The sequence below is a fragment of the Pseudopodoces humilis genome, chromosome 17, assembly GCF_049639895.1.
Source record: "Pseudopodoces humilis isolate 2021_Gansu_Grassland_sample_001 chromosome 17, ASM4963989v1, whole genome shotgun sequence".
Taxonomy (NCBI): domain Eukaryota; kingdom Metazoa; phylum Chordata; class Aves; order Passeriformes; family Paridae; genus Pseudopodoces; species Pseudopodoces humilis.
Window position 1 is genome coordinate 8,032,101 of NC_142216.1, and position 15,425 is coordinate 8,047,525.

At 44.2% G+C, this 15,425-nt stretch overlaps 1 protein-coding gene across 2 annotated transcripts in view; it reads left to right on the forward strand.

Moving 5' to 3' along the window:
- Positions 1 to 238: 238 nt before the first annotated feature.
- KLHL3 (kelch like family member 3) overlaps positions 239 to 15,425 on the forward strand; it is a 52,693-nt gene continuing 37,506 nt past the window's right edge. Inside the window, exons 1-2 of one of the 2 annotated variants that reach the window (XM_088063478.1) lie at positions 239 to 256; positions 12,584 to 12,700. In XM_088063478.1, the coding sequence (XP_087919604.1) occupies positions 12,663 to 12,700 (38 nt within the window). In that variant the 5' untranslated portion in view covers positions 239 to 256; positions 12,584 to 12,662. Of the gene's footprint in view, positions 257 to 4,896; positions 5,005 to 12,583; positions 12,701 to 15,425 lie in introns of those variants that run through there. The other variant, XM_005523527.3, reaches the window with a different exon arrangement.

Genomic DNA, 15,425 nt, shown 5'->3' on the forward strand with positions numbered 1-15,425 from the left:
GGTGGCAACAGGGAGCTCTTGTTTTTGATAAATTGGGGAGTCAGATGAGAGGGAGTTGAGAAACATCACCTTCGAAAGGAAGAGCTGGGCTTGTTTTATTGCTGGAGCTGCTCTATGCCAAAAGTGTTGCAACAAGCTGATGCCACACACTCTCTAATGCCTTTTTAAAGTGTGGTTTTTCTTTTCACAGGGTACACTTCTGTGTGAATGAGAGGATGGGAAAGCTGAGCTCTGAAAAGCACACCACAAAAGTTGAGTAAGTGAACAGAAACCTGAGCTGAGCCCCTGACTTACAGTTCCCACTCTGAATTAGCTATGGAATATTGAACTGAAAAAGAGGTTTGCCCAGAAAATACTGGACAAGATAATGAAGGTCAATCTGGCACCTGTGAGGGAGATATGCTGCCTGAGAGGTTTTTCTGTTCTGGTAAAATAATGTGCCAGCAGAAGCAATCCTGTCTAAATTTTTGTGTATGGCATCCATGGGATTCACTCATTTGTGTTAATGTAGCACATTATGTTATAATGTGAGGGTGTTAGACTGTGTTTCTTAGCTTTTGCAAAGAGCAAGAAATGAGATGTTTAAAAAAATTCCAAGAAGAGAGCAAGACAATGAGTGTACAGGGAATAACAGTAACAAGAGACTTGGGTTACAGTGTTGAGATCCTGAAGGGGCATAGCTTTGTTTATGCTGTTCTCTCTAAGTTACAGTATACAAATATTAATGAAGCCATACATCTTTATGAAGTATATGGATAATTTCCCCTTACTACAGAAGGTAATAAGGAAGCATTAAGGGTTGTATTTTAAATATGAAGAATCACATTAAAATCATATCTTATTAGAAAAAATTTGATAAAACCCCACTTTTTGGTCCATAGCTTAAACTTTTTCTCAATCTGAGCCTATGGCAAGAACTGTACACTCAGTAGGTGCAGACTCTAAGGATGCAGAGAGACTTGGTGGCATTTAGGTAATTGAATACTGGCCATTGCCTTTGTTCCAGTGCCCACAAGTGTTGTTTTTACAGCTTTCTTCCTGATTTTTTTTTTTTTTTTTTCATTTTGAGCACTAAATTCTAAGCAATAAAATCTATCTGAAAATCTTCCTGAAATTTCTGATAAATACCTAGTATGATTGCAGGGCAGGAAGTGTGTGCCTCTGACAGAAGTGACTGTGGGTGACATTTGTGGCTTGTGTTCCAGGAAAGAGTCAGGAGAGCAGCAGGAAGAGCAATTCCAGTTGGTGGGTAACTGCTGTGTAGGGTGAGCAGGGGAATGGCTGATGCCCCAGAAATCACAGCTGGGGGTGAGGATGGTCAGGGGGTTGTTGCCCTAAGTGTAGTAATGTTATTATGGAATTGTTGGAAACCCACTATTTATAGGAATTGTGATTTATACAGAAGACTAAAGGAACACAATGCTCTAAAGCCAGATTGTGCTGGCCTGTAGAAGCAGGAGCACAGGAGTGGGATGTGTGCCAGCAGAGGGCAACAGCCCGGTGCGCCGCTGGAGATGCTGGTGGCTCCTTCTCCACCTGGAAAGCACATCCCGGGGGGAATGCTGGGGTGGGTGCTCCAGCCCCTGCTCTGTGAATCACATGCTTGAGAAAACAGTGCTCTGGTGGGAGTCTCTTACTGCTTCAGCTGCCAGAACATCCCTGATTCCAGCTCTGGGAAGGTCCTTACCTAGGAGGTCTCCCAGAGCATCCTTTTTGAGCCTTGCGAGAACTTGGATCCCTGTGAGTTGCTGTAGTAGGTAAATTTTAGCTGCTGATTTGGCTTTGTTACTGAATTCTAGCAGTGGCTGGGCAGCAGATACCCTCAGGACTTCTCTGCTGAGGCGCCTCCATCTCCAGGTCCCTTGGGAGCCAGTACCTGAGTACCACCTCCAAGTGACTGCAATTAGCCCAGGACCTACCAGGGCAGCTATTCCAGCAGATAGCTTATATATTGCTTTTCTTATATTACTGTCCTTAGTGAACCTTTTTCAAGAAAATGTGGTCTAAATACAGATCTATCTAAATGAGTATCTACTTAATTAGGATGACAAAATAAGTTTATTTGGAAGGGACTCCTGGAGATGATCTGGTTCAAAGAACCCTCAAAGCAGGACCAGCTTCAGAGTGAGATCAGTTTGGTCACACTAAGATGAATATATATGCTTAATATATGCATTAATGAAAAATAAATATGTTTACATATATCAACATATATATTTATCTAAATATATCGCCAAAAAAAGCCAATGAAAAATAATTCAGGCTGTGAAGATGCAGTGTTTTATTTACACCCTTCACAGCTCTTCAATGCTGAAACCATTGATTTTAAAAGAAAGTTGATTAATAATTTCATGGAAGGGATTATGCAACTAAGCAGGAGAGCTGCTAAAGATAGGAAATTGCTTTTATGGATCTTTGGAGCCTGAACATTGGTATATACCTGGAAACAGGTATGTACAGGGAGTGAAATGTTCCTGAATTGTTTGCACTGTATTCAGGCTGCATGATGATTCAGGACTCTTGCAGTTTGCCTTGCAGAGCTAGGAAAACATTTTCCCAATTTAGTGCCACTTGCTTTCTGCTGGGTTTTTGGGAGGTGAAGTGAATTTTCAGGCTTCTGCAGAGGCTGTGGAGATTGACAAGGTGTTGTCTGATTGTATTGAGGCTCTTCACAGAACTAAATTCTTGTAAGCACTTGGTGTCCTTTCCTTATAACCTCAGCATTAAACCAGCTGCTGGATTTTGGGCCAGGAGAGAGTTATGGATCTGATTGGTAGGGATTGTTTTTATTCTCTCCCTTCATGCCACTTTTATTGAAGAAATTCCTCGCTGCTGTGGAGACACTGGCAATATTTTTCTCTCCCGTCTGCTTGTGGCTCCTTGGAATTGGGGGGTTTGGTCTTTCACTGCAGATCTGAAGATTGTCACAGGAATCTGGAAAGGTTTTGGTGGGCTGAGGAATGGTGGGACTGGCTGGAACAGGTGTTTTGGACACCTTTGTACTCTCAGAACTGGTTATATGCTTGTCACTGATCAAAGGTAGATTTGATGTAGGAGTAATTTTTGACTGCTTGAGACTAGGAATTTTTGAAAGAGACTGGAAAAATTTCACCCATCAGGTGTCACTAATTCCTTTTAGCTGAATCATTTTTCAAGATACCAGTCTTTGCACTTAAAAACAAACAAGAAGTTTTTGTCTTGGGGGTTGTTACTAAATCATGATTATTTTGCAAGGCTGTTGTAAAAACAGTCTCTGATTACTGGAACATGCTTTTGTCCCACTCCAGCAAGGACTATTCATTGGTTTGCTCTTGTCTGTTACTCTACTTTCCAGGATTTGTAGAATCCAGTGCTACACAAGTCTGTGGGGCAAAGCAAATAAGAAAGTATTGCTGGTTTGGTTCAGTTTAGGTGCTTAGCTCCCAGGCTGACTGGAGTGAGATGTAAATTTTTAAGGTGAAGGCCTAATATTTTGTCATTGAAAAACTTAGTGTTAATAAAAATACAGAGACACTTTGCAATGGTTTCAGGACTTGCTCTTGTATCTGGGATTTACTCAGTGGAAACAATCTCTAGCCCTCATTTCTGAGGTAAACTCTACTATTTTTATATAGTTCCTTTTTCCCCGGTTTGAGCTTTTGTCTTGCAGTTTTGCATGTTGTGCATCAACAGTGTAAGACTGGACATGGGGAGAGTACTCGAGGATGTGGATGTTTTAAACTGATAGTTTAACAGGATTCTCTAGGGAAAATGAAGGAATTTTACCTGAATTCTGTGAGAGGTTTGACTTCAGGGGTTTATCTGTTTATGGCTAGGGTGCCAAACGGTGTTTAAATAGGAGGACTCTCAATCCCCATCTGTCTTTGATAAAGTCCTTTAAGTTTCAGGTGTGTTAAGTTTTCTTATCTGAAGAATTAGGGTGATGAGTAGTTAAGATTCTCAAGAAGCTTTTGAAACCCTCCTGTGGAAGGTGCAATAGCATCTGTTCAATCATATTTGCTGATAGGTTTTAAAAAGATGTATGAAACTTGGGCTGATGACACAGCTTGAGGAGAAACATACAAGAGCGAGGTAATTTTATTTGCAAAAGAGATGAAACGGCATCTTCCAAGAGAAATCTCTTGATACTTCTAGTTATCTCTTCCTTTTGCACGAGAACATTTTGTGAACGGATGAGTAATGAAGAAGGCAAATGTCTCTTGTCTTTAATACAATTAACCTCTAAGGCCTCACTGGTGCAGAATACAACTGAAAAATTCTTTTAACAAAATGAGGGGGATAAAGAAGATTTATGAAGAACTCTGTGCATTTGTATCAATTGGAATAAAAATGACAAATGTAATTTAGTTCAGTGCTTTAGGCTAAATAGCACCTACAGTTGAGAAGGACCCATATTGCCTATGCAGGGTGCATTTGGCCTAACAGATTGCATAAAGGGCAGGAAGGTTTTGATAAATTGGGGAACTGGAGGCAAGATCCTGCATTCTGTGGTGGAAGTGGGGAGACTTAGGAGGGTAGGGACCCTCTCTTTCCTCAGCATCACCGCTCCTCTCCTGGGCGCGGGCTTGACCTCGGCACTGGGACGTTCAGCCACTAAAACTTTTGTCCAGTCCGTGGATTGGAGCAGTTTTGTGCCCCACGGAGGACAAGTCCGGGCAGCGGCAGTGCCGTTCGGGCGGAGGGCTGGATGCGGGGCTCGGGGCTGCCCCTGACCTATTTCGCTGCGGCGGCGGGGCCGTGCCGGCGGCGCCAGCCGGGGCCGGGGTGCGGAGGGCGCTCTGGGGGCGGTGCGGGGCGGCGCTGCTGTTGCCCGGAGACGCTCGCAAGCCCCGCCGGGGAGGGGAGGGGGCTGCGAGGCGGCAGTCGGTGCGGCGGGGCGCGCCCGGCACGCAGCGCTCCGCTCCCGCAGGAAGCGGCCCGGGGCGGGGGCGGCCGCTCGCAGCCATGCCGGGCCCGGGGCGCTGAGCCGGCCCCGCCGCCGCCCCGCACAATGGAGGAGGAGAGGTGGGTACCGCCGCCAGCCTTTGTGTCCGCCCGGAGAGCCGCGGGATGGGGATGTCCTTCCCCCGATGCGGGGCTGTGCGCAGGAATGCGGGGCGCGGCTGCGGGGACCCCGCTGAATGCCGCCCTCGATGGGAGCCTGCCCAGCTCCTCGAGGATGTTGCAATGTCATGGTGACATGACAGGCGGCTTCGCCCCGCGTGCCTGCACCGAGGGGCTCCGTGGGATGTGTTTCGGATGTAATTAAGGACGCGGGGGAAGCAGGTCGGGGGCTGTTCGCTAAAATGGAGGTGCGGGGCACGGGGCTGGGATGCCGGGCAAGGGGGAAGGGTCCCGGACAGGGGAGTGGGATGCGGGACACGGGGGCGGGGAGCTGCCCCTCCGACACCGTGTGCTGGGCTTTTGTGTGCCCTGCCTGCGCCTGGAACCTCAGGCAGCCGACTTCGGCATTCCGCTCAGGACAGACTCGCTGATATTCGCTGCTTTTTTTGAGTCACGAGTGAAAATCCTTTGCATCCTTTGGGGGTCGGTTTTCCTGCCGGCGTGTGTGGAAGCAGGGGCTGTGCGGTGTTAGGGCAGTGCAGGGCATCCCGCGTCTCCCTCGCACGGTAGCCGGGCCGTATAGATTTTATTTCCTGCCATACAGCTATTTTGCTCCAAAACCTGCGTGAAAAAGTGTTTACCGAGTCGACCTAATGTCCACTGAACCCACAAAAGATATTTTTGCTGCGCAGGCACCTCGTGGATGCCAGAGAGATGTTTCGGCTCTGCCCTCATTACTCCCCTCTGTCAGGTGCCTTTTGCACACCAGAAGCTACTTGGGCTTCTTCAAACTAAACATTAAACTGGTCTGGGTTTTTTACAATATTTTTTTAAGAACAGGATATGCAGAGTGCTTCCTTTTGTGCTGGTGACCTTGCAGGGGGTGGGGGAACAGAGAGGGGGCTTGACCTGCAGTAGGACTGAATATCAGAGCTTGACAGGAGTTTTATTTAAATGTGAAAAATAGAAAATTAAACTGGAGTAAACCCTCAAATTCTGGAAATTTTTTCTTCTCTTGAGGGAAAACATTCACAGCAGCCTGTAGGAGTTGTTTTCCAAGCTCCAAAGGGCAGCTTTCTACCCTTCTGTGACTCAAGGGTCGCAATTGTTTGTGTATTTAATGTACAAAACCTTTCATCCTGCCACATTTCTCATTGTAGGGCTTCTGCTTCCCGTAATGGTGTGAACAGACACCTCTGAATATTAATCCAGATATTAATTATTTCAAGTCCTTTGAAATCTTAGTTTGTCATGCTAGATGCCAGCTCATGGAATGAGATTTCCTTTTTTTTTTTTTCCTTTATTTATATAAATGAGCCTGTGTTTGAGGAAGTGGAACAGAGTTGTTTTGATACCCCAGGCTGGGATCATCCTTGGCACAGTTGCTTGTGACTTATTTTTTGATAGCTACCAGCAATGGTCTCATTTTGACTGGAGGCCTTTTTCTGGGGATACAGTGGTGAAAAAGCCACTGGGAAAACACCTGGACTGTTTTACCTTATCCTGTTTTTTCCAGCCCATCTGTTTTTAGGGCATGAAGGACTATCCCCATCAACATATTCTCTGCCTCTGGAAGTGAGGAATGATTACCCAAATTGCTGCTTTCATTTCTAGTTTTTGGGAAGAGGAAGGCGGTCCTGAACTGGTTGTGGGCAGTAATGGTGCGGGGTTTGACTCTTGGCAGGAAAAGCTGGAAATACTCACCTGCTTTCTGGTTCAAAAGGGCATGGTGTGTGGGGCTGTGCTTTGGCTGCTCAGAGCAAATCCTGCGAGGAGGTGTTCAAAAATGACCTTGGTGGGCGAGCACCGTGGGCTCGGTCTGTGCTTGTTGCTGTGCTTCTGCCCCGCATTTCAGCTCAGATCTGTGTTGGGCAGATTGCTCCTCAGATTTTACATTCAGTGACTTTCATTATGGTAGAGTTTCCCCTGGTTTTTAATATTACTGCATTTTCCATTTCCGTAGTCAGTGAGGATCCGTGTTGCTGGTGCTCACTTCACCTCTGACTCTGTTCCCAAGCCTGCCCAGACTCAAATATCCTGTTAACTTGCACACCCAGGATGTTCAGTGGTATCGTGTGCCCATGTCATTGCACATGAGCAGAAGCAGCTGGAGGCAAGGGAGATTGAACCTGAAACATTCACATGTGGCAATAAAATATTCCAGAGTCCTGCTTTTCTTTTACTGTGCTGTTAGTAAAATGATGGAACTTCTATTTTATGAAGAAATTGTGTAAGGCTTACAGTTAGGCATGATACTCTGGTTCTGAATTTGCAAGGTGTTTTTTGAGTTTGAATAGAAAAGAAACCTCTGGAACGTTAATTTTTTTTGCTAAAATATTAAAACACCTGTGGTGTTTGAGTGAAGGTAGTCTAAGGTATCTGAGAAACTCAATATTTGCCTTTGAAAGCAAATGGTATTGTCATATTTGAGTTATTTTGTATTGTTTACTGTCAGCAAAGACTTTTCTTCTCACTGGTTCCCAAAGATTTCTTTCCGTCTGAGGTCTGCTTTGATATGAATATCCTTTCAGGGATCTGCTGTATGCCAATTGTGTGTTTTCCTAAACTAATGTCTCCATGTTGATGCAGGCACTGAAAAAAATCAACAAAATAGGAAAATAATATTGCTATTAAAAGAAAAATAATCTTTTCCATTATGCTGCCTCCCATATGTTTTAATGACAATGCATTTCTCTGAAATCCTATCAAAACCCAGTTCAGTATGTGGATCCCTTCAGTCACAATTTTTTAAATGTCTTTGTATATACCTGAAGACAAATTTAGAAACTTTTATTATTAAACAAAATTTTAGAAACTAAATTTAGAAACAAATTTAGAGATTTTTATAACTGTGCTGTTACACTGACATGTTTTCCTTACTGTGTCTCAAGAAATAAAATTATTGAGCAAAATGTATTTGTCCAGTGATTTGGGATATTGATTCAAACAGAGAATTAGGCCAGTTAAAGTAAAATTATTTTTCATTGTGCTTAGACTAAAACTAATACTTTGGTCTCCATTGCCCTTGTAGAGGTATTAAAGTTTTGAAGTCTACTAACTGCTATTGGGCATCTGTCAGGTTTTTAGATCAAAGTGATGTCAAACCTCTCAGAAACTGTAGATAAACATTTTCTGGTGATGATTCTTACATATCCCACAAAGAAGCTCCACAGGCTTTGGAAACACAAATAGCAGGCACTTTTAAGTTAATACAGGGATATGAGGCTGTACAGAGGTGCTGGATTGCCCGTGCAGGACACTGAGCCCGACTGAAGTCTTTGGCCAAGCTTGTGGTGCTGAAGCTCTGCAGTGTTAGGGGCCAACCAGGAGAGCAGAGCTCAGCCTGTGGTGCTCAGGCAGGAGAGGAGAGCAGCCCCCAGTGATGCAGAGTGCACAAAGCTGGGCTGCTTTGTGCACTCTGCACAAACATCTGTACAGAACACATCTGTAGTCCCATCACCTCCCCAGTGTGAGAGCCTGGTGGAGGGGGAACCTCCGTGGTGTTCATGTTGGGTTAGGAGCTGAGCCTGGAGTCTGTTCTCCCAGAAACATGGGCAGAAACTCGCCCTTCTGTGCTCTGAAGGAGACTGTGTTTGAGATCTGCCCTTCCTGCAGGGTGAACTCCTGGCTCCCATAAAAGCCAGTGTTAGAATTGCATTTGGCAGAGCTGGGATTTTTGTTCCTGGGATTTACCAGCTCTCTGCACGGCAATAATCTTGCCAGGACACAGTTTATCTCTAAGGAAAGCTTTTATTCTTTCACATAATCTACAAAGACATCTGTAATTACTGCTGGTAACTAAGGCAACCCAACTTTATAGTTACATGCGGGCAGCAGAACGGTGGGTTATGGGTTTTCAAAATACCTTTTTGTCAGCTGGGTTGTGGCCACGCTCAGGCAGGAGCTGGGCTGGGAACCCTGGCAACCTGAGCCCAGCTCTGCTAGGGGGTCCTGGAGAGGAGGAACATGGTGTCAACAGGGTGGTGATTAGCTTCACTGGCTTAATTGAGGACCTTCAAATCGGGGTTCATTTATTCTGCCTGGGGACGTCATTGAAAGGCCATGCAGGAGGGGGCAGTGGGGTTGGCACTGTCTGAAACTAAGAGCCTCTCTGCTCATTTTAGGAGAATCCTGCCGTGTCTGTAAAGAGGATGTTCATCTGGCCCAGGGAAATTAAATCATTTGTCCATTCACTCAGTGCATGGCCTCGGATAGCCCAGGAATAGAACAAATTGCTCCTGGCAGCTGGCTCACGAGTCCTGCTGCTCTAGTAGGACATCAGCTTGGCAAATGTGGGAGCAATGTCCCTGTGGTCATGGGGTGGAGGGGCTCTAGCATGTCCAGTTGGTCTTGGATGGTACCTTTGATCAGAGGACCCTATTGCTCTTTTGCTTTAATCCATTAAAATAACAACAGTGTAATAAATGTAATAATTCTTAGCCTTGTGGAGGGACAATCTCAGAAAAGGCTGTGAAATATAATGGTTTGGTTTTCTCAGGGGCAGCTTTTGCTTTCTGACAGGGAGCATTTGCTTGGAGCATTCAGGTTCTTGCATTTTTATGTCGGAAATGTGTCAGTGATCTCTGAGAGTATGTGCATGGAGGTGTAAAATATCTCTCCCAGATAAAATCCTCCTCTGTCTGTTACTGGAACACAATTCCATGCTAGCTGAATCAGTCTTAGAGATGAGTTAAAGGCTCTTAGCCATTAATTCTTCAAATCTGTTTTTTTGATATGAGTCACTTGGAAAAAACTTTAAATAGCACATCTTGATCTTTTTTGAAACAAGTTTTTTACCAGACAATATGCAGTATTTTCTCATGGTAAGCTTTTGGCAAATTCTGAAATCTGCCCCTTTTAATTAAGCTGAGGACATATCTTAGGATATTTTTTTAAAGAAGTATCTTTCCTGCTTTTTAGGAAGAGCTGATTGATCTTTTTCCAAAATCCTGAAGCAAGTTTTTTTTGCTTTTAAAATACACAGACAAACGTTGGTGGAGTTGAGGCTTTATGAAGGCTTGTTGACCTGACATTTACTTTGGTGTTCAGTGAAACTTGCTGTGTTCTTTGAACTGTATCTTTTGCCAGCAGAAAAGTTTTAACATCTTTGGTCTCTGGCTCCAGAGAGCTAATAAATAAATCTCAGCAGTGTGTTTGTTTTTATTAAAGAGCCCCCATGACTTTTGTGTGCATGGCTTGCTTGATTTTGGGTTGGTGAGGTGTCTGTGAGGCTGCCCAGGGCAGTGTCCTCTGGTGATCTGGCTGTCCTGCCCCAGGAGCAATGGGATCAGCTCTCCCTGACACTCCCTTTTAGTTTCACTTTCTTTTTAATTTTTTTTTTCCTTTTTTTGTTTACTTTGCTTGCTTCCTGTAGGTGTTCCAGCTTTGAAGCCTGAAAGCTCCATGAAATCACTTGCACTTTCAGAGCCTTTTTTCCCTTTTTGGCTCAATAGTGCCACATGGGCAGGTTTAGCTGTTTGAAAACCAAGGGCTTATGCTGGGGTGTTGAAAGCTGTGGTCAGACTTCACCTGGCCTAAAGTTTCAGTGAAGGCTTTTGATAGAAGCACCACTGAGGCTTAGCTGGATTTGGCTGTGTCCCTGGAGCAAGGAGGCTTCCTCACTGGAGTGTGCAGAGCTGGGGAAGAGCCAAGTGCCAGCACAGCTCCATGGCCATGAACACCTCTGGCAGTATGTGTGGCACAGAATGAATTCAGCTTTCTTCAGGGATAGAAAAGCTGTTTGTGTCGTTGCCTGGTACCAGTCCCTTGAATGCTGAACAGTTAACACGAGGTATTCTCCTTTCTGATTTTTCTTCTTTTAACCCAGCCATACTAAGCTAATTGGATGACAACTGTAACAGAGCCTGGGAAGTTGTCTCCCTCGCTGGGACATGTGCTGAGTGATGTGCTCAGCCTTGTGGCTTCACTTATGACTGAAAATATTTCACTCACTCAGCAAAGTGAAAGAATTTGACTTGGCTGTTTTTTGGCATTAACTTTGTCTCAGGCACAAAGCTGGAGGCTGCTCAGTATGCAGGCGTGGATTTGAGCTGTGTGCAGCTTGGCTGCTGCTCAGCCTCCTGCTCCTCAAGGGAGGGGAGTGCAGCCCACCAAAGACTGCTGGGGGGCAGAGAGCTTTGTGTGGTGTCAAGGGACACGGTGAATGGTGACAGCCACTTGTCAGGAGCAGGCAATGGGGAGGATGTAATGTTAGCCAGAGCTTCACGCTGTCAAGGGGTTGTAAATAGTGAATGGTATGCTTTTCAAAGGGAAAGTCAATGTGTGTGTGTGTATATATAGATATATATGTGCGTGCATACACACCTTGACAGAAGCTGATGGAGTGCTCTGGGAAGGATCCTTCCACACTTCCCTGCTCTGTGCCCTTCTTCAGACATCACCTTCTGGTTATCAGAGAGCCAGGATGCTGGGTTGTCCAGACTGCTGGTTAAACCCAATTCAGCCTTTTTTATCATACCAGCCCAACTAAGAAAGGTGGTGGGGAGGAGGAGACAAAGGTGGAGAAGGAGACTGTCCTTTGGAAGGAAAAGGTGTGAGAAGGTCTCCAGTCAGGCACATAGGGTGATGAGATCCTGAGATCTGCCATTCTCTTGGAGTTGGTTTTCATCATGGACAACCCTCCTGGCTTTGTCTCGTTTGTCTTTGCCTGCCAGGGGTTTGAGGGGTGAGCCATGGATGTGAGCAGAACAGAGACCTGCCTCAAAGTGCTGCTCCTTTCACAGGTGGGAGCCTTTAGCTCCGAGCGATTTCACAGGCTTTCAGATCAGGGAGCTAGAGATATTGACCCACTGTCAATTGTGTGTAAAGAGCCAATGCTCCCAACAAATAATGAGGACACGTATGTGCCTTAGGCACCTGTTGGCCTGGTTAAACACAGCACATAGCTGAGTGCCTCCAGTTTGACATTACCTATGTAGCTGGTGGTTCTGGTAGGAAGGTTTAATAATTCATTCCATATGTTTCAGTGGCAATAAAGAGACCTATTTCTGAAACAGCAAGTGGCTTCAGGAAAGCTTTGAAAGCTGTGCAGGGAGTTTAATAGCCCTTTTCTACTTGCCTCTAAAGAAGATACAAGTCATGTGTTGTGTGCTTGCCTTTTTCAGATAGGACATTGAAGGCTAAACTTCTTTTTCTCTGGGAATGTTAAAAAAATACATGGTACTCTTGTACTTCCCAGTGCTGAACTTTATTTCTATTCAGTGAGGCAATTATGTTCTGGCTTGAGTTTCAACTTATACTGCTTTCCTGGCCTGAAGCGTGTAAGACTGGGCTTTATCCTCAGGTGTTTGGCACTTTTCACTTTTCTTCCCTGCTGGCTGAAATGTGGGCTGAGTTGGCTTTCAACATGCATGCAGAAGTAGCTGCATTTTTTGATGCACCTCATGTGGAGCACCTAAACTGACTAACTGACTTGTGAGTAACTCCATGCTTAATACCCTGTGCTGCAGTTTTAGGATGCTTGTTTTTTAAAGTGTCGTTGGAACAAACTTTCTACTCCTTTTTTTGTCCCTGTTTTTAGCATTAAGCAGAGTTCCCGTTCCTCTGAGGCAGCTGAAGATGAAAAGGACCAGCGTACAGTGACAGTCAACCCCTCTCACATGAGAAAGGCTTTCAAGGTCATGAATGAATTACGGAGGTACACTTTTGACTTACTGGGCACCCTCTCTGTGTTAGCAAAATTGTGCTGATTGAGAGATATAGAAAATAGTCTGTGTCATTTTTATTACAGCTAATGGTTGCATGCAAAGGATTAATCAACAAATAGGAAGCTAAAATGCAGTTCTTTTGTGGTGGGCTGCTCTGTCCAGTCCCAGACCTCTGTCTTCCCAAAAACATTATCTGAGCCATACCCTTCATTTATAGATGATAATTAATTTAGTCTTTTCTATTACTTACAGCAAATTCAGCTGTAAACTATGTTCTTAACTGAGATAAGGGTCTGAAACCCAGTAATAGAACATTACAGACATTAGGACACCTACACATAATTACAGACTAAAGATTATTAATGTACTGTTCTTAGTGTCTTTAACTAGCAGCATCACTCAGTCTGGGCTTAGCATTCCAAAGTAAGAGGTGAAAAAAAAATCACGTACCCAGGAAGAATGTCAGCTCTCTTCTTGCAAATTGAAAAATCCTGATATTAGTCAAAAGAGAACACCTTGGTCTTTACACAGCTGTGTGGGCACAGGGAGAACAGAGGCTGAAAAAATATCTGTGAACGCAGCCTTGAAAGCTGCTGTCATCACATCAGCAGTGTGGTGGCAGTGGCTCAGTCTGAGTTATTTCTCAGTGGCTGTTATCCCACAAACCAGACAGAAGTTCAGCGAGCGTTTCTCTGACTAGTTCATTAGACTTACTCACCCTTCTAGTTTTAAAAAGAATTCTTATGTATGTGTCACACACATGAATGTACGTGCTCCCTAACTTTTGAGGGGATGTGATGAAAGCAGGTAACACCCTTTGCTCTTCTGCACACTCCAAGTAATCAAGAGATGCTGTAATAGCTACTTACTCTCCATGGATTAAATAGTTGCCTAATACACACATTCTCTAGTGTGGAGAAGGACTGGAAATGTTTCTTTCCAAAGATATCTGACAGTGATTCTCTGTTGCATAGGAACAAAATGGAAATATTGTAACCATTATATGAAGTAGGGTATGTTGTATTTTTTTTTTTTTTTTTACTTTTTACTGGCATCCTTCTGGTCCTTTCTTTGTACTGAAAGCAAAGGATCTGAAACTAAAGGTTTGTGCAGCTATATTCAGAAATCTTTTGTGCACTACTATTCCTTTGTTAATTGAAGCATGGTGGGAATAACTGGAGACAGACAATGTTTCTTAGTGCCTGTGGTTAGGTGTCTTGGGAAATACTGAACTGATAAAACGTAGAAGAATGAAAGCTGCCATTAAGCACCTGTATGATGTTTTCATCTTCTAGGTACTTTCTTTTTTTTGGTTGGCTCCTGCTGCTGTTGTGGAACATATGGTTTTCACATCTCTTGAATGTGCACTGAGCTTGGGATCTGTTAAGCTGTCAGCAATCAGTGTTAATAGATGCCTTGAATAATAGTTTCTCCCTTCACATGCATGCAGAAATCTCATTCAGGGGGTCCAGAAAAATCATGATAAGCCTTTAACCTATATACTATATAGAATCAGGGAATTGTTTAGGTTGGAAAAGACCTCTAATATCATTGAGCCCAACCCTTAACCCAGCACTGCTAAGGCCACCACTAAACCACGTCCCTAAGTGGCACTTAGGCTTCTAGTTTGCAAATGTAGATGAAATTAATTTTATGAGTGGTACTTTAGATTACTATAGCCCAAAGAGAAATTGAACAGAGCTCCTTTTATATAAGCTAAAAGAAATGAGGAAGCTTCCATTAAGAGGCTCTTAAAGAGTTCTCTTCATTGCCCTTCCCCCTTCCAAACTGGAAAGAGAGCACAGACTGCCAGTTCCTACTTTCTTCCTATTTCCAACTGTAAACCTCCATTTCACAGCTGTTTTTTCATGTATTTCAGTGCATGGAGAAGTAGAGACATAGCTGGTCCATTAGAAGCTCTGTGTATATTTGGTAATGCAGTTTCCTAAAGACAAAGTTCAGTGTGGAGATAAGTATTTCTAAAGAGAAGGCAACATCTAGATTTACAGACACTGATCCTTTTTCGGGCTTGACATTTGAAAAGAACACCCTTAGTTTGCATTTGTATGCTTAAGCATCTTAAACCAACTTATTGGGAGGCTGAGCACTTCTTGCTGTCGGCATCTGCGAAGCTCTGTGCAAACATTAACTAATGAATCCTCAAAGGACATACGTGGGGTGGGTAGAAAAGGTCACTCGTTAATGAAGTGACTTTTCCAAAGCTCTACAATGAGTCAGTGGGGGAGCTTGGAAGGCTTTTTTTTATGTTTCTGTCTGGAACCCCGTTCTTTATCCCAGTGACTCTTAATCCCAGACTAATGCATGAGGTAAATGAAGTCCTCAGGCCCATGGATAAACTCCAGCGATTGATACCTCCTCTCTGGCAGATGGCTGAGGCAGCCTCTGCACTTACCAGTGCCAGGTCATATTTTGGTGACCACTTTTTTAGTGAAAAGCATGGAAGGAAGTACAGAAATCACTTCATTTTCCACTCCACCTTTTCCCTATGGAAAGATGAAAGTGGTGCTGGTGTTGCCTTGTCTATTTCTTGTCTGACATATCTGCTAGATCCTGGCCTCAGGTAGTGCCCAAATCTTTAAGCTCTTCTGTGCTTTCTCCAAGCCCTGCTTGTTTGACAGGTGAAGGAGCTGCTTACCCTTTGGTTTTTGAGCAGCCTGTATGCCTTGTTTGGCTTCCAGGCTTTTTTTCCCCTTG